General features: G+C 35.3%; 1 protein-coding gene across 2 annotated transcripts in view; it reads left to right on the top strand.

Moving 5' to 3' along the window:
* NAV3 (neuron navigator 3) overlaps positions 1 to 20011 on the top strand; it is an 893105-nt gene that overhangs the window by 797531 nt on the left and 75563 nt on the right. For both annotated transcript variants that reach the window (XM_070370975.1, XM_005889180.3), the window contains 4 exons: positions 2036 to 2077; positions 3473 to 3633; positions 9804 to 9992; positions 12517 to 12569. In XM_070370975.1, coding sequence (XP_070227076.1) covers positions 2036 to 2077; positions 3473 to 3633; positions 9804 to 9992; positions 12517 to 12569 — 445 coding nt within the window. The remainder of the gene's footprint in view (positions 1 to 2035; positions 2078 to 3472; positions 3634 to 9803; positions 9993 to 12516; positions 12570 to 20011) is intronic.

Here is a 20011-nt window from a genome sequence, read left to right as displayed (position 1 = left end):
TAGATCCTATCAGAGACCCTGGCTTAATTACATAGTCCACATAATGTTGGGAACACTAAGGAAGCCAAATAGATGTGCCAAAGTCTAAATATTTTAGACAAAGTGATTAGAAAGATACAATAGAGATGTATGTAAGTTAATGACTTTCCTGTTGATCTACAATTTCAGAAGACTTTATTGGTATTTATTATTCTAATACTATTAAAGAAATAGCTTTCACATAGATTTTAATTTTGGTCTAAATTTCTCATTAAAGTATCATAAACAAATTATTTAAAATATAACAGTTTTCTCCTCTAATTGTTCTAGATCAGAGCAGCCCTTGGCTATAATTAGTTCACATTTGTTTTGTACATTTTGTTTTTTGTGACCAAAGCAAACCTTAAAAAATTTAAAGTTGTAGCCAACTTTAAAAACGTCTGGCTTGTTTTTTACTGTCAGATCCAGCTACCCTGCCTTTAAAATCCTGTACCACATTTACTGGCTTCAGACAAACACTGCCTGTCCTCTTCAGACTGTTAACATTTCTACTTCATTTATTCCCATTGCCCTCTTGGCTCCTGCAGACGTACGAGTTTTTAGCCTTTCAGCGTTTGTGATAAGTGTCTATCTTATAAAATCATTAATATCCAGGTTCAAACAGATATTTCTACTTGAAATTTTAACTTTTATTGGTAAACTTATTTTCTGATTTTCCTTTCATTAAATTCTCTGTACAATACAAACACATAATGTTTACACAGTTAATAACATGGGCAAAACAATGCCTATTTTCACTGTTCTCTGTGATGTTAAAATTTAATAAATTCATACATATGAAAGAGATAATCTTTAAAATAGCTTACGACGCTATCAGTGCTTCAGCATGTTGTAGTGTATATTTAGAGTACTCGTGTAGTTGTTCAGTATGATTCCTTTCTGTTGTACTAAAAATACAGATGTACTAAGAATACATCTAGAGTCAAGATACACACTAGAATTGGCCTCTACATAATTGTACGATTACCCTATTTGGGCATTCCCAGTACATAAAGTAAAAGAAGATAATGCCTTTGGATGCTTTCTATTGCAGTGCTAATTAATGGAGTACCCATAGAAGAAAACATTTTAGCTTTGATTTTTAGTGATTAATTTCAAGTCATCGTGTTGGCATTCATGTTATATCATTCTCATGTGCATATCCTGTGTATTCAATTTTGACATTTGAAGTTTAATGAAACAGATATCATCCTGAAAATCCAAATTAATTTTATTATTTGGTTATCCATATGCCGGAGATTATAACAGAAATTCCTTGACTCGTCCCACTTAATTCTTGACACCCTCTTCCTCTATTTTTAGGGAGGCCACTTCTCATTTTCTCCAGACACATTCTTTCTTCCCTTTTTAGGACCAATTGAGAATTCTTTAAAATAGACGTTGAAAACTCATAGCCTTTTAAACCTCCAATTTATAATTTGAAAAGATAGCATAGTTTAATTGTATTAAAATATTTAAATAAATGACGCTAGAAGGATTACATTTCAAGCAGTTATATATTTCTCTTCTTTTCTGTGAATAGGAATATATCTGCCTTTATTTTTACTAAAGATCATTTAAATACAAAAAATAAGTATTGAAAGGGGATTTATTACATCTCTGTCTGTTGGAACATGCCACTTTAACTTAGGCAGAGATCTTTCTCATTCCTCCTCTATGATTCTCTTCCATGTGAAATCATAGCAGAAATCTAGTCATTTGCATGGGGAAGGAAAACCTACCGTAGCACTAGGTAAATAGAATCTAGAGGAGAAGTATGTTAATATATAACTTAATCATTCTTCAAATAGACCTGTCACTAAGTTATCATTGAATGAGTTACAACAGTGAAATCTTTGGTTGGCCTTTTCCAATGAGTTAAGCATTAAATATGTTTTTACAAAAAAAGAAAACCTTATTTTGTGTAACAGATTTCAAACAGAGTCATTGATGTTGGATGTATAGTTTGGAAGGTTTGTTTACATTATGTCCTTAGGGGTTTTCTTTGTTTTAACAGCATGCAGCTTGACAGAAATACACTACCCAAAAAGGGACTAAGGTATATATTTCTCTCAGCACAGTCGCTGCTTCTCTGTTGTTACGTAAACGTTGTGTGCTGTCTCTCTGCCTCTTTCTTTCTTTCTTTGCAAAGAAGCACCTGACATCAAGGGTCAACTCACTCTTAATCCTGAGGTTTCCTCTGGCCTGGCCTAAGGAGTTGGTGAGATGGCCCTCAGGTAGAAGTTTTTGGTAGAGGCCGAAACCCAGTAAATTAAATGTGATGTAAAAGACATTATTTGGGGGGCAGCAATTTTAGTAGAATTCAGAGCTCACTTCTGAAGAATAAAATCAGTTTCCCTAATGTTTGTATCTTGGAGGCATATGCCTACAAAAGCCTCGACCCCTATAGTCTGCACATGTGGCCAAATGAATGTTGAAAGATTGAAGGATGCTCTAATTTGAATCAAAGAAAAGTTATTTTCATCATCAGAGGACAAATAGTGTAATTAAGGGATAATTTTTAAGAAATCCTTCTGGTAAAAACTCAGAAGAGCTTTTTTTCCTGTTTTTCAGAAGTGCTGATATCTATCAAATCAGTACAGACATAAATTAGTATATTTCATAATAATATCAAAATAATTATTAAGTTCATAAAAAATATAAAATGAAAATTTAATGCATGGCTATCTTTTACTGTACACTTCTATCTAATGAGAAGATATGGAATGAACTATTACTAGAGATATGATACTATATGAACATGATAAGTTGACTGCTATTTGGAACTAAGAATTTACTTACTCTGGCGAAAGTGAATACTGGCCTATTAGATCTTTATCTATTATCTTCCTTCTCTCCAGTTTCTTAGCAAGAGCAAACAGTTTGTAAATATTCCATTTTAAGATTTTGTTCCAGAAATTTATTTTCTAATAAAGGAAGTTTATTTCTCTTTCCATTAAAAACAAAAAAAATCCAGACATGGTGTCAAGTGGCATTTTTAACCAAATAAATGTTTTCCCTTTCCTTTAAAAAAGATCTGTCTTTTGTGTTCTGCTTCCTGTGTCTTATTGTGACCATCCCTCCAATTCCTTTGGCTCTGGACAACTACTGTCTACCATATTTACTTTCTGTTTTCACCCTCTTCACGCCCTTCTAAACACCATGCTTTGTGCCCTTCTCAATTAACCTGGCTGTCTGCTCGTTGCTTATGATTTTCAACCAAATATCTCACAGGAACATAATTTTCTTTTCAAAATCCTTTATTTTTTTTTCCTGTGAGATTCAAACAGATGGTGTCAAATCATCTGGAAGAACTAAGCAATTATAATTAAATTCAATCTGTTTGAGAATGTTGTTCAGTCTGAATAGTAAGCTCCTCTCAGTTGTTTTCTCGTCCTGATATTGCCTTGCCCTTGCAGATGTGCTGAAGTGTCTTAGCTGTGCTGTTTTGCAGATACACCCCATCGTCTCGGCAGGCCAACCAAGAGGAAGGCAAAGAGTGGTTACGCTCCCATTCTACTGGAGGGCTGCAGGATACTGGCAACCAGTCACCCCTGGTGTCCCCTTCTGCCATGTCATCTTCTGCAACAGGAAAATATCACTTTTCCAACTTGGGTAAAATCTTCTAAACCATCCATTTCATCTTGTTCCTTTTACCATCTACTCTCCCAGGAACCCTGGGATACGTTCACAAGGATTGCTAATTTAAAAAGGATAGACACCTTAACATTGCCTTTTATTTGTACATTTACAACCCCCCAAATAATTCCCAAGCATTACACAGTTTATTTCTCATGACAACCAGTTGACATAGTTAATACTGTTGTTATTTTATATCCTAAGATCCAGAGGCAAAAAGAGATTTTTTTGACTTAAAAAAAAAAAAAATCACTAATCTTAAGGGGCAGAGATAGTAACTGATGCCAGAACACCTGACCTTAAACCTAGGAGTTTTCTCAGAGTCCTCTTAGAAACCAGTAAAACCCCTCCTTCTTTTCTGTTTAAATTTTTTAATTCTTATAAGAAAATTAATTATCATTTTGTAGAAGAAAAAGAAAATAGAAATAATTAAGAAGAAGAAAAAATATAATTCCATGACTCCATAGTCACATCTTCATTTTAAAGTTAAAACTCTCCTTAAAATGCATATGAGAATTCCTATTAAGATAATACCCTGTGAACATTTTTGGATGAAGGCAATGAAAAGAAATGATTATTTGAACCACTGGATTACTTTGTGTTTAGCATAACTTTTTACAAAATATAAAATTATTTGCACAAACATCACAGAAAACACAAGGGAATGTGACAAAATAATGAAAGCCTGAATATGCCAGTTATCATTGAACAGATCCATTGCTTTTAAAAATAGATGTCTCTTCTATAAAGTCATGTATAAAATAGTCACATTATTTTTTTCACTTGAGGTTTTTTGTGTAATGATAGACCAACAGAATGAATAGTACATTCTGGAGAATGTCCATTATTGGAGAATCTCCAATATTCTGGAGAATAGACATTTGGAGAATGTCCAAATTCTTTAATAATTTGGACTTTTCAAACTTGCCCCCTGCTGGGATAGTCAAGGCTATTTCTCTTCTATTATAACTGTTTTGCTATAGAGATTATGACAATGAAAAACAGTTATTTAGGTTATCGTTCTATACATACTAGTGAATGTATATCCAACACCAAATTTTTACTGATGAACCTACACAGTGATGAGATTTCTTTGTCCCATAATGGCGAAGGATGGTAAAACTTTTACTTTTGAGTTGTACTTATAAAAAGCAACAGGAAGCTTAAAACTTTGATTTCAAAAAATGAAATGGAAATGTTTTTGTAGAGTCATAGACATATGAAACAAAATCTGATATTGCACAATATTGAAATCAAACCCATGTCACCTAGTTTGCTGAATTTGCTGGGTATCTCACGGCTCCCTCCTGTCAATCTTTTCATTAATTGACGTTAATCTGAATATGTGAATCCTTACTCCATTATTTTTCCATTGTTATTATTTTGATTCAATCAATCCCATTTTTTGTTGAGAAGGAAAAAACTCACTACTTACTGTGTCTGATATTAGCAGTCATTTAACTTCAATTTTCTCATGTATTAAATAGATTCATAATACTTAGGTTATATTGTAAGGAATGACGAACATGTGCAAAGAGACGAGAGATAGAGTATCAGACTTGGTAGACTCTGCTACATCATCGTTTTTATTAGAAAGAGATGTCTTACACTAGCAGAGAATTGCAGTAGGTTTCAAATAGATCTTACTATCTCTACTTTCATACCTCTCAAAGTGTTCACGCACTGGGACTTATGAAGGAAGTTCTTCCCATACATATCCACACACTTGTATGTGCCTCCTGTATTTTATAAGTGGGTATGTGGGTTCATATCAGATATGCTGTATCATTTTACAAGCAAAGACAAAATAACTAGTTTCAAAACCATGAAAATTGCTTTTGAAGACTTTTGGTTGTGTTTCCAGACCACTGGAACTTACATTTATTAGGCAAGAGAGCGGATACTATTAAAATGCAATCATAAGTAAAAATTGCTTTATTATTAAATTTTAAAAATATATCCAATGTAACACTGTAACTTGAATATGGGTAGCATTGTTCTACATTTTACTTTAGTAATCACTTGTTTTCAATTTGATCATTTTTTTGAATAATCACTAAGATAAGTGATTATTACAAACACTTAAGAGTTGCAGTAACCATGCTTTTTATTCTTACCCACTAAAAATATTAATATTGTATATAAAATTTGTGGAGATATTACTGTAAAAATCACATATAAAAAATAAACATTAGAAATTTAAGGTCACTACGATTATGTAATTATTAGTAGACTACTGTGAGCTACTGCCGAAGTCAGCTCTGGTTTGTATATGGTTTCTGGCATGATAGCTATAATAGAAATCATTCCTCTCCAAGAAAGCATTACAGAATATAACTTACATAAACAGATTATTATTGGATACAATTTTATTTACTATTGGTCACAGTCCTTGTGAGGCATCCCATAACCTAGTGAGACATTGTCATAGTCCCATGGGTGATGACAGTTGCTCAGATTCTTTTTCACCTTGCCTCAAGGGTTACCCTGTAGAAGCATTACTATCAACATGTCACTTTCAAAGTCTACATATTTGATGGGATCAGACAGTAAAGAATCCATCTGCAATGCGAGAGACCTGGCTTCAATCCCTGGAGAAAGGAATGGCTACCCACACCAGTATTCTGGCCTGGAGAATTCCATGGACAAAGGAGGCTGGCAGGCTACTGTCCATGGGGTCGCAAAGAGTCAGACAGGATTGAGTGACTTTCACTTTCACATAGAGTGATGTTTAAATACCTTTGTATGGGAAGTTTCTTTGCATTTACTCCCAAAGCTCCCTACACCTTGAATGCCCTTCTACTCCCTCTCCATATTCACCCTTAAGCCATTCAGGATTAAGCCTTTTCTTCTATACTCAAGGAAGAGTAGGATCTCACAGTTGGAAGAAACCTACATCTGATTCAATTTGAATCTGTTATGCAGGTTCCTGTGACAGCTCTAGCTTCTCTAAACCCACCAATGACAAACTACCTATATCTAGATATATTCCACTTTTAAAGTTCTTTAAATGATCAAATAAACATTTTCTGAATCTCCACCTAGTTCATAGTTATATTCCCAGATTTTAAAAAATAAAAGTAGGTTGCATATGACAGCTTTTATTAGAAAAATATCATAAACTCATTAGCTAACATGTCTACGGCAGCAAAGTCTGGAGTCACTTGCTGTATTTAAAAACCCACTCCATCTTTCTGTCAGTTCCTGTTCTCAGATCATCACATATAATTTAATCAACATATAATTTAATAAAAACAGTGATGTTAGTATGATATATAATTTAAGGCAAAGCCAGTAGCCCTCTTTTTCCATAATATCTTGTCACACCTATATCTTGCTTATTAGAAATGTTTACATGTTCCCTGGCTTTAAATGGATCTTAGAGTCCATTTATTTCCTTTTTTTTTTTTAATTTATGAAGAAACTGAAGGGTAGATATGGAAATATTTGCCTAAAGCAAGTAGAAAGTAAAGCTACCACTAGATGCCCTGTACTAATTTGTGTCCCATTACAGAAATTCTCTGTCCATCATACTTTTGTCTCCTATTACATAGCTTTTCTCTGTCTCTTTTATGTTGTTAATTTGTCTACCTCTCAGTCACCTCCTCTAGAGGTCACTCTTGAAACCAGAGATCTTGCTATATTGATCTTTCTATTCAACCATGGTAACAAAAAAGCAAACCTGCTATAGATTTAACTAACTGAACATTCTTAAATAGAATGAATATATTTCCAATGGAGAAACTATCAGAAATGCTTCTAAATACCCATATTCCTTTTATTTTTAAAATATAAAGCACAGTTTAATGAATATTTCCAAGTGAACATGCATGCAGCTCTCATTCTGGTCAAGACGGGACATTCTCAACACCTCAGAAATTCCCTTCCACCCATCTAGCAACCCAGCCACAATCCATGCTTCCCCCAAAGCCAGCTACTATCCCTATGTCATTTTTAACATCAGAGTATAACTGCTTTATAACGCTGTGTTTCTGCTGTACAACAAAGTAAGTCGATTACATGTGTACATGCATACCCTCCCTCTTGAGCCTTCCTCCTAGTCACCCCCATCCCACCCGTCTAGGTCACCACAGAGCACTGAGCTGAGCCTTCTCCTCTACAACAACTTTCCCCTAGCTAGCTATTTTACACATGATAGTGTATCTATGCGGAGAAGGCAATGGCACCCCACTCCAGTACTCTTGCCTGGAAAATCCCATGGACGGAGGAGCCTGGTAGGCTGCAGTCCATGGGGTCGCTAAGAGTCAGACACCGCTGAGCGACTTCACTTTCACTTTTCACTTTCATGCATTAGAGAAGGAAATGGCAACCCACTCCAGTGTTCTTGTCTGGAAAATCCCAGGGACGGGGGAGCCTGGTGGGCTGCCATCTATGGGGTCGCACAGAGTCAGACACTATGGAAGCGACTTAGCAGCAGCAGCAGTAGTGTATATATGTCAGTGCTACTCTCTCAATTTGTCCCATCCTTCTCACTCCAAACCATTCCTTTTGAAATCTGTCCTAGTCCTCATTACTATTTCATTTTGAATGAGCTAAATGTTATGTTTTGAAATTACATAAGGAGACTTTACCTGGATATATCTGCAACCATTTTGTAAGAATTTGCACAAAGTCAGTGAATGAAGTGTGTTTCTAACCTCTCTCTCTATATATATATATGTATTAAAATGGTGCACTTGCAAATGTATTCAGTACCTCATTCATTTAGCAAAAAGTCAGTTCATACTGTGAACCTAAGATAGTAAGATTTACTCCCGTCCAGACACCTTAAACACACACATTCGAATCCAGAATGTCCTTTGGGGTATCTGTTGGTTGTCTTTAGCAATCACTGACTTGTCACTGCTGACTGAAGGAATGTACCTGAAAGATCTTTCTTTAACTTCTACTCTCTCTCTCCTTTCTCCCGCCCCCCTACTTTCCACCCTTTCTTCCCTTCTTCCAGTGGATTGGGGACTTTGCAAATCCAAAGTTTCTTTCTTTCATTATTATATGTCACATATGCACACATAGATATAATTCTAAGTCTTAAGTTACTTTTCTTGGTCTTATTTTACTTCAGTTCACAACTAGCTCTATCAGATTCCTTAATACCTGTAAAATTTCCAGCATAGTACCTGGCAAATAAGAGACAGTCTTCTAAAGATATCATAGTATATATGCCCCATATTTTACATTGTTCTGAGATTCAGCAATTACATTAAGAAATGTAGTGCCTATGTCAAAGAAAAGAAATAGCAAGTTTTGAAAATTTATCAGACCAGTTCTAAGCAAAAGACATAAATTCTCCAAGATTTTGAAAGTACTCAGCCATTCTTTTCATATCTTAAATGTCTCCTGCCTGCTTCCTCATATGTCTATAACAACTTGTATTTCTTAATTATTAGCATTTATGATAAATATATATCTTAATTTTTCTGTTTTGCTTTTATTCCAAATTTAAAGCAATATTGTTTTCCAATTCAGTCAACCACATATTTCTTTAAATTAATGACAATTAGTTGGCCTAAAAACTTGAATGTTATTAGGACTATTTGGCAGTAGGCACTGGGTAAATAAATTCATGTTTCAAATTACAGACTTAAGGTATTGCTTGAGAAATACAAGTTTGTGACTTTTGACAGTCTCACTGTGACGTTCTCATCTTAGATACAATGGAAAGTAGTTTTAAGTGATTAACGTCACAATGAGCTGTGGATAACCATGTACCTTACATTATATTTCATTTTTATTTTTCTTTATTATAACCTAACTCTGACAATAGTGATGGTTCTGATTATGAACTGACAAAAATTTAGAACTCAAACTGACTGAAAGTCTTTGGTTGGAAGCTTCGTACACGTTTTCCTAGAAAATTTAGATTTCTTTTTCTCGAAAAATAAATGTTCAGACTCTAGGAAGACAATTTTTTCTTCATAATGGGCAGCAGAAAATACCATATCATTTCAAGGAAAAAACAGTAGAGGTGACTTGATGGTTTTGTTTAATATTGCTTTAGAAATTGACATGCTGCTTCCCATGAAAGTGCTAGAGAAAAGAGGGACTCCACTGTAACTGCTATTGAAAATTTCAGAGGCAAAATTCCAAGCCCCGGAATAATGGGCTGTGTGCACTTTGTTTTCCAGTGAGCCCAACCAATCTTTCTCAGTTTAACCTTCCTGGGCCCAGCATGATGCGCTCAAACAGCATCCCAGCCCAAGACTCGTCCTTCGATCTCTATGACGACTCCCAGCTTTGTGGGAGCGCCACGTCTCTGGAGGAGAGGCCACGGGCCATCAGTCATTCAGGCTCATTCAGGGACAGCATGGAAGAAGGTAGGCGTGGGGGAAATAAGGATGAAGCTGGTTAACTCAGACCTGAAAGCTATCATATCACTCATGTCAAAAGGATGCCTTCAAGAGTAAATCAAGTAGGCTAGTTCCATTTCGGGAGCCCTGAAACTTGAAGACATTTTAGTCTGTATTACCTTCTGTTTCTTTATGCATTTGGAAATATGACAGACATAGTTTAGATTAATACTTGGCTATAGAACAGTTCAGAATAAATCTCGTGTCCTCCTACACAAACCTGGGCAATTTTAGAGACTATTTGCTTTGGTTTGCCAAATATCAAAGTGAATGTTTCATTTGACAAGTTGGTTAAAAACCACAAAAGATACATAAACCAGAAAAAAATCCTCATATGAAACAACCACATGCTGCCAACGTTTATTCTCAGAAACTCCCTCTGGTGTTAGTTTTTATTATCATATCATTTAAGAATTCCTAATACACCTACATTTTGCTTTATAAGTTATATTTCCTTTATCTGTCACATTAAAATTCTCACCTGACCTAATAAGTGTCTTTATCATTGTAAAATTCTACATGAGCACTTTATAACAAATACTCTTTGAAAAGCTCAAGAGGCTTAATTGATTTTCCAGGGTATATAATTTTCTAAACTGTATAACCCCAAATGTGAAATTTGATAATAATATTTGAGAGATTTTCCTCTTTGATTTAATGAATTTATTTTTAAATGCTCACAAAGTAAAATTGTGACACCCATTTTATTTTTTATATAAATTTATTTATTTTAATTGGAGGTTAATTACTTTACAATATTGTATTGGTTTTGACACATATTTTATAAAGCACTTTTCATTAAGAATAAAACAAAGGTAAACATTGAAGTCCAAATTCCTTAGAATAAAATCAGAGGCAGTCAGCTATACTATCCTGAGCTTAGTAAGTTTCTATAACAGAAAAGACTCGATCTTGAAACATACTGGTCATCTGTCTCTTTGTGGTATAAACTTGAGAAAGTTTCATAATTTTGTTACATCCGATTTCTGCGTCTGTAATTTCTAAGGATGAAAACACAGTAAAGAGCAATTCTGTTCCTTTATTTTTTCCCTTCCTACCTTCTTATTTAAAGCATCTTCTGACTAAAATTGAGGCAGCTGCGAAAATTGATGGTCTTCAGGTCATCGTTGTAGTATGTTTATTTACCAGGTGATTACTAAATCAGTTGACTGCAGTTGCCACTGCCTTTTGCGATATTAACCAAACCACTGAATTCACTGTGACAGATAGTGAATTCTACCCTGAGAGCCTCCTGATAGCTGCAGATGTAGACAAAATATAACAAAGCTGAAATGTAAAGTCGTTGCATTTCTAAAATGGTTCTACCTCTCTCTTCACAGATAGGCCTTTTATAAAAAAAAAAAATACTGGAAAAATGATGTACTAAACATGCTCATGGCTTTCTATGGTGTTTCCCTGGCAGAGAGAATACTGTTTATATGCTTGGAAATTCTGGCCTTCCTTTATGTGGATAAATAATCTGACCTTATAGCTCTCAAATTCATTGCTTTATTATCATCCCACCTGCTCTCCTAGACCTCTCCAGACCAGGTGTGAGCGCCCCTGGGGCTTGCTTAGTACCCAGTACATTGCTCTCGATAGTATCTATGTGGCCCCGTTGTGATTTTGTTTTTAGTCACATGTATTTCTATTTCTTTTTGAGCTCTGAGAATTGTGACATTCAGTGTTATAGTCCCAGCATCTAGCAAGCGCCTGTCACATTGTGTGTACCCAACTAATGTTTCTTTAATGGATGAATAAGCAGAAATAACTGTATATTATCCCATGAAAAGAGGAAGAACTTTTCTACAAGTATAATTAAGCACAATTGTATCCTCCTTTGAGCTTAACACCTTGGACTTGCAGAAGTAATAAATCATTCTGTTAACTGATCAAGATGATATTTTTCTACACCTCCCCAAAAGACAGTATAAAATTTCCACTCTTAATTTCTAAGAGACACCTCCTTGAAATAAGTACTTTTCTATTACTAAAATTATGAAGAAACCATACTTCATTTAAATGAGTATAATAAGCTCATCACAGATAATGTTGAAATAGCTTATTTCCCTGAACGTATATGGAGAAAAATACTGAAAATCAACCTGTGTTGTATAAAAAATGAAATAGAATAAAATACATAAATTTTTTTATAAGTTTACACTTTCATAGTAACTTAAGATGTCCTTGATTTTCGGATTAATTATTGTGTGAGAGCTTGCTCTGGTTTGCAATATGTGCCTGGCGTACTAGAAGGGCTTGCATTTGTCAATTCTTCTCTGTACGTGATGGAGGAAGTACTTTAGGGGACAAGTATGGAACCTTTCCATGGCTCAACCTTTGGATCTCTAAAAATTAACAGCAGGCTTGTCCTCAGATTCTTATGCAATTTTTTTTTCCTTAACCACCCATTCTTCATTTTTCAGTAAAGGCCTGGGGGTTCTGAACAGAAATCATTATTTTACCTCTTGTTCTTTTTTGCTTTCTTCAGTTCATGGCTCTTCATTATCACTGGTCTCCAGCACTTCTTCTCTGTACTCCACGGTAAGTGTTGGCTGTAAAAAAACGTTTTGCCTTCGCCAATCTTTTTAAATAGGTTGACATTTACACAGAAGTTTCACAGTGACATAAAGGTGTACTCTAAGCTCTTGCATATCCACTAAGGAGGCAGGTACTCTACCAATTCTTCTATAACACACTTGTATTTGTAATCAATGAGTGGATGAAAAACTGAACTTCATAAAATCTGATGGTTTATGACTCAAAACCCTTAAAACCATGTACTATTCTCCATCATAACTGTATCATACTGACCACTTTTCTTTGTTTGGTTCTCTGACTGGTAACTGTTTTATGGCATTTTCTTCATTTTCTTTTTTTTTGTTTTTTAAGTTCATTTTTTGAGAAAATTGTATTAAAGGGTAAAAGCCTAAAAGGCTTAATGAATTTTTAAACTAAATCTTCTTAAAGAGGGTGATTTTTAAAACTTAATTTCTTAAGAGACAAATGCCAGTATATCAACTTATTTTTCCAGTGTGTGAAATATATTTTGTTTTTACAAGTGTAAGTTTTCTGCCCAGTTACTATAATTTCATGCTTTTCTAAAAATTAGCCTACAGGGAGTTATGTTTTATAAAAAAAATTCCTTCATCCTAAGTATATTTTAGTTGATGAATCTCATTGAGGCTTGAACATTATGACTAACCCCTAATTCATATTAAAAGTTCATGAAAAGTTCAAAAGCCTCAGCTGTCACCAAGTAATTAAGCATTAAGGGCAATACTGATTTTTTCATTCATTTGCATTAGTTCAAATATTATGGCCCTCTTATATACTTATTGCTTTAGAAAGTTCCTCAAGATCAAACTATCATTGGCAGAGGCAATATTTTTCTTATCATTTCTCCTTTTAATGACTAAAATTGTCAATAGATCTAAGAATAATTAAATTACTGTTAGTGTTTAGATAAATCTACTGTTTTGGGCAAATGGAGAAAAAAGTGAGACATGTTAAAATGTATTGGAAACAAACAAACAAACAAAATATGTTAAGATGTAGTATTCCTCCTATTAGGCCAATACCACTGCTTGAGGGGAGGTATATTCTGAATTGAACCCTTGCAGTTGAAGTCTCTCTATAAGATCAAAGGTGCAACATCATTGTCATCATATTTTAAATTATACAGAAGCAGTATTTGGATAAGAAACCACCTTCATGTAGCCTGAGAAAAATTCAAGAAGAAAAAAAGCATGAGCTGAGGAAAAACAGATGGCTAATTAGTATACACAAGTCCAATAGGCCTTTCTGTGATAATAAAAATACTCCATACCTGTACTAGATAATATAGTAACTTCTAGTCACATGTGGCTATCGAGTATTTGAAGTGTATGTGGTATGACAAAGGAACTGAATTTTTAATTTTGCGCACTATAAATTTGGGCTTCCCTGGTGGCTCAGATGGTAAAGAGTCTGCCTGTCAATGCAGGAGACGTGGGTTCCATCCCTGGTTCAGAAAGCTCCTCTGGAGGAGGAAATCGCTACCCACTCTAGTATTCTTACCTGGGAAATCCCACAGACAGAGGAACTGGGGAGGATACAATCCACGGGGTTGCAAAAGAGTCAGGCACGACTTAGTGACTAAACAAAGACAACTTTAAATTTTATAGACACATGTTCCTGTGACTACTATATTGGATATTGTAGGTTTACAGGAGATGTCAAAATAACAAGGGTAAATTAGAAAGTATAATGGGAAGTACTGCATTAAGAGTACAATATGAAGTAGGAAGAGATGAAAATAAAGAGACTATACACACATGTTTATGTGATAAAATAGATGCTCATGTTAAGTGTGAAAATAGTGGATTAGGTGATCAAAACATGAGAAGGTGATATTATTCAGAAATGAGGAAATTTAAATAGCTTTATTGGAAATGATGGAAATTATATACTTGTACTGATAACCTTAGACAATTCAGATAAATGCATTTTTAGTGGAATAATGAAGAGAAAACTCCAGATGATGAGTCACTCTGTCTCCAGTGCTCCATTACCAATGCACTGAGATTTAACTGGCAAAGAAAAGGTATCTGTGAAAGTGTTTTTCAAACCAGGAAGTGAAGAATCAGTTTATCATTTTTTTCCATGCCTCCTTAAGGACTGTGGATAAAGATTCGGTTGATTTACATTTTTGACATCAGAAAAGTTGCTCAATTTCTTTGGACTATACCTGTAAAATAAGTTGGCAAAGAGCAGCCAGATCTATTCGGTCTGTTCAAGGGACTTCTGCAATTATTAGAGAAGAGGGTCATTCTATACCATTAATTAAAAAAAAAACTGTAAACTTCATGGGAGCACCATTGATATCATAGTCTTTGTGAATTGCACCTTTTGAAATTATGCCAAGTGCAAGTAATACAGTTGTGCATGATATTCCTTCATGAAATAATTAAAGAGTTCCCTGACAATCCAGTGGTTAGGACTCCACACTTGCACTGCCAGGGGCCTGGGTTCAGTTCCTGGTTGGAGGACTAAGATCCCGCAAGCCAAGCTATATGACCAAAAAAATAAAGAAAAGAAAAAAAAAATTTTTTTTAGAAGATTGTTAGACACTTTGTTTTATTAGGCAATACACTGTTCTTAGGAACCAGGGATAGAAACAATCTTTGATACCATCATTTACACAATTTATCAGATTATATTAAACTAACAAAGATGACATTTGCCTGTCAAGTTACAAGTACAATAAATCCAACTGAAAGGATTCTTTCTTCACATACAGCTTTTGAAGTCTCTACCAATTATAATTTGGTGAAATTTTCAAAAGTATCTTGTTATAAAGCTGAATAAATCATCTTTCAGAATTTTTGAGCAGAAAGATCCAGTGAGATTACAAACTGGTTGAAAAACACAGACTCAATCTGACCCACCAAGCTGTTACCCTTGGCAAACTTTGGGTTTGTGTGTTTGTTTTTAATTCTAAGCCAACACCATGAAATATGGAGTTTTACATGAAAATTCTAATTTCTAAGTTCCTTTTGAAAGTAAGTGGAATATCTAGCAACATGGAGATGAAATTCTTCCAGGTTTACGCATGCTAAATTGTTTCAGTCGTGTCCAACCCTTTGCGACTCCATGGACTGTAGCCAGCCAGACTCTTCTGTCCATGGGATTTTCCAGGCAAGGATACAGGAATGGATTGCCATTTCCTTCTCCAGGGGATCTTCCTGACCCAAGGATTGAACTCACATCTCTTACGTCTCCCCCATAGGCATAGGCAGGAAGTCTTTACCACTAGTGTTTACAGCATCACCCCTTTAAGATGTTGTGTGTGATCTCATCACACAAGATGTTAGTGTGATCTCAGACAAGACCCAGCCTCCACCGATTCTTCTCTTGCTGACACTGAAGCTGATTTTGCATTGTTAGTTATTATTGTGCTTTTGCATTTCTTGAAGAAAAGAAATAACTCTGTAGTATCCATATCTTTATGAAAAGTGGGGGGAAATAGCCTAGGAAGGCTGTGTGTGTGTGTGTGTGTGTGTGTGTGTTTTAATACCCAGGGCACTTTTTATTTATGTGTCTAGTTCTATTAAGTATTTAAATTTTTGATCTTTGCAATAGATGTTTTCTGAGTGGCTGTACATTAAAAATTGTATTGAACTGGTTTTGTACTTTTAATCTACTTTGTATTGATTTAATAAGAGTGAGGGCTGTGTTAGTTCTTTGTGGATCCCTTCAGCATATTTCCTAACACACAGCTAATAATAAAGCAAATATTTTTTAATTAATAAATTTGAAAGGATAAATGAATGGCCAAGAAAGGCCTACAGAATAAAGAAACATCTAATATATATTTTATTTAGGCAAGATGTTTTATACTGTTTACCATCCTTGAGGACATTGAGCCAGCTTCAAAACCATTATTTAACACTGAGAAGTAATCATGTTTCATCATATATCATCAATCTATACCTAAAACACCAAAAGAAATATAATATTAATAATCTGGCTCATTGCTTCCACTTTATGGTAACAGCTACCAAGTATTGCTAACCAAAGCGTATGAAAGAAAGCAAAGATTAAAGAAAAAGTTATGAAAAGTCAGCAAACAAAATGATTCTATACAGTATGCATATACATATATATAATTAATATGTAATAGTTATGCATGTAGTTAGTGTATGTAACTTATTCAGGGTTTTTTATTAATAATAAAAATGTGATGGATTTCTTTTTAGACAATTTTTGTAAATAAAATACAATGCTCTTTTAAACATGCAAAGTACTTACTGAGCGTCAGTTCTGTATAATCCTAGCAATCCTAAAAGCAGGATTTGGACAGAATAAACTGGCAGTAAATATTCAAAATACCAGGGAAACCAAATAGGGTTAATCACACCATATGTGTCAAGGTAAACAACTTCCAACTTTCTTTCTGTCTATGAAATTGTCTTAAAATTCCAATATATGTCTGATTCAAAAATCAAACTATATGAAACTTTGAAATTATTATAATTTTAAAATATTGAATCTTTACTTAAAGATTCACTTAACTTTAAAATAAATTTGAGATGTAAAACATTAAAGCTTTATGTCAGTGTTTATTTTTAAAACAGTTTTGCTATAAAGGCTATTGGGATTCTACTAGGTAACTACTGTTTATATAACCACTATCTTACTAAGTATTCAGTTCAGTTCAGTCACGTCCTACTCTTTGTGATCCCGTGGACTGCAGCATGCCACGCCTCCCTGTCCCTTACCAACTCCCAGAGTTTACTCAGACTTATGTCCATTGAGTCGGTGATGCCATCCAACCATCTCATCCTCTGTCATCCCCTTTTCCTCTCGCCTTCAATCTTTCTTAGCATCAGGGTCTTTTCCAATGAGTCAGTTCTTCGTATCTGGTGTTTCAGAAGTTTCAGTTTCAGTATTAGTCCCTCCAATGAATATTCAGGATTTCCTTTAGGATGGACTGGTTGGATCTCCTTGCAGTCCAAGGGACTCTCAAGAGTCTTCTCCAACACAGTTCAAAAGCATCAATTCTTCAGCACTCAGTTGTGTTTATAGTCCAACTCTCAAATCCATACATGACTACTGGAAAAACCATGGCTTTGACTAGATGGACCTTTGTTGGCAAAGTAATGTCTCTGCTTTTTAATATGCTGTCTAGGTTGGTCATAACTTTTCTTCCAAGGAGCAAGTGACTTTTAATTTCATGGCTGCAGTCACCATCTTCAGTAATTTTGGAGCCCCCCAAAAATAGTATGTCACTGTTTGCAATGTTTCCCCATCTATTTGCCATGAAGTGATGGGACCAGATGCCATGATCTTAGTTTTCTAAATGTTGAGTTTTAAGCCAACTTTTTCACTTTCCTCTCTCACTTTCATCAAGAGGCTTTTTAGTTTCTCTTTGCTTTCTGCCATAAGGGTCGTATCATCTGCATATCTCAGGTTATTGATCTTTCTCCTGGCAATCTTGATTCCAGGTTGTGCTTCATCTGGCCCAGTGTTTCTCATGATGTACTCTGCATATAAGTTAAATAAGCAGTGTGACAATATACAACCTTGATGTACTCCTTTCCCAATTTGAAACCAGCCTGTTGTTCCATGTCCAGATGCAACTGTTGCTTCTTTACCTGCATACAGATTTCTCAGGAGGCAGGTCAGGTGGTCTGGTATTCCCCCCATCTCTTGAAAAACTTCCCAGTTTGTTGTGATCCACACAGTCAAAGGCTTTGGCATAGTCAATAAAGTAGAAGTAGATGCTTCTCATAACTGTCTTACTTTTTTGATGATCCAACAGATGTTGGCAATTTGATCTCTTGTTCCTCTGACTTTTCTAAATCCAGCCTGAACATCTGGAAGTTCATGGGTTATGTACTGTTGAAGCCTGGCTTGGAGAATTTTGAGCATTACTTTACAAGCGTGTGAGATGAGTGCAATTGTGCAGTAGTGTGAGCATTCTTTGGCATTGCCTTTCCTTGGGACTGGAATGAAAACTGACTTTTCCTGTCCTGTGGCCACTGCTGAGTTTTCCAAATTTTCTGGAATATTAAGTATAGCACTTTCACAGCATCATCTTTTAGGATTTGAAATAGCTCAACTGGAATTCCATCACCTTCACTAGTTTTGTTTGGAGTGATGCTTCCTGAGGCCCACTTGAGTTCTCATTCCAGGAGGTCTGGCTCTAGGTAAGTGATCACACCACCATGGTTATCTGGATCATGACGATCTTTTGTATATAGTTCTTCTGTGTATTCTTGCCACCTCTTCTTAATATCTTCTGCTTCTATTAGGTCCATACCATTTCTGTCCTTTATTATGCCCACCTTTGCATGAAATATTCCCTTGGTATCTCTCATTTTCTTGACGGCATCTCTAGTCTTTCCCATTCTGTTGTTTTCCTCTATTTCTTTGCACTGATCACTGAGGAAGGCTTTCTTATCTCTCCTTGTTATTCTTTGGAACTCTGCATTCAAATGGGTATATCTTTCCTTTTCTCCTTTGCTTTTCACTTCTCTTCTTTTCACAGCTATTTGTAAGGCTCCCTCAGACAACTGTTTGCCTTTTTGCCTTTCTTTTTCTTGGGGATGGTCTTGATCCCTGCTTCCTGTAGAATGCCACAAACCTCCATCCATAGTTCTTCAGGCACTCTGGTCTATCAGATCTAATCCCTTGAATCTATTTGTCACTTCCACTGTATAATCATAAGGGATTTGATTTAAGTTATACCTGAATGTCTAATGGTTTTCCCTATTTTCTTCAATTTAAGTCTGAATTTGGCAATAAGGAGTTCATGATCTGAACCACAGTCATCTCCCAGTCTTGTTACTATCTATCCCAGTATCTTACTAACTATACATATTTTTAAGACTAGAGAAAATATATAAAAGAACAAAACCCTGTTTAAAAGAGGTGCTTATGCATAAAAAAATATCCTGAGTTATTTTACTTTGATTCATTTTATGTTTTCTGGAGAAATGAAAGAATTAAAAAGTGGTTCAGGTAGTTCTGCATCAGTTAATCAGGAAGTGTCCGGAAAAGAGAGATAGGAGGTAAGAGATTGTTTTTCAGCCTTGGAGCTGCTCGAGGCAGTGAACAGACTTGTAATATTCAGCAATATTATGCATTCTCCAGCTTTTTTCAGGTTGAGGGAGCTTCCCAAGTATAATGACACATGTAACTCATTGGCATTTTTGCAGCCCTGTGAGAAGAAGAAAAACAGAGCTAGGAGTTTTCTACAGCTGAGGCCAAAACACCCCTTGAGGTCCTACAGCAGTGCTTATTTCTGGCATCTGTAGAGCCTGTGTTTGCCAACCACTTTTTTCACCACTTCACAACTGGGTGTTTTACTGTTTTGCTGACTTGCAGCCAAACAAACTTATTTAATGATCATTGCTGCTGCTGCTGCTAAGTCGCTTCAGTCGTGTCCAACTCTGTGCGACCCCATAGACGGCAGCCCACCAGGCTCCCCCGTCCCTGGG

This window comes from Bos mutus, chromosome 5, assembly GCF_027580195.1.
Source record: "Bos mutus isolate GX-2022 chromosome 5, NWIPB_WYAK_1.1, whole genome shotgun sequence".
NCBI classification, from domain to species: Eukaryota; Metazoa; Chordata; class Mammalia; order Artiodactyla; family Bovidae; genus Bos; species Bos mutus.
This window is presented reverse-complemented; position numbering and strand designations above follow the sequence as displayed.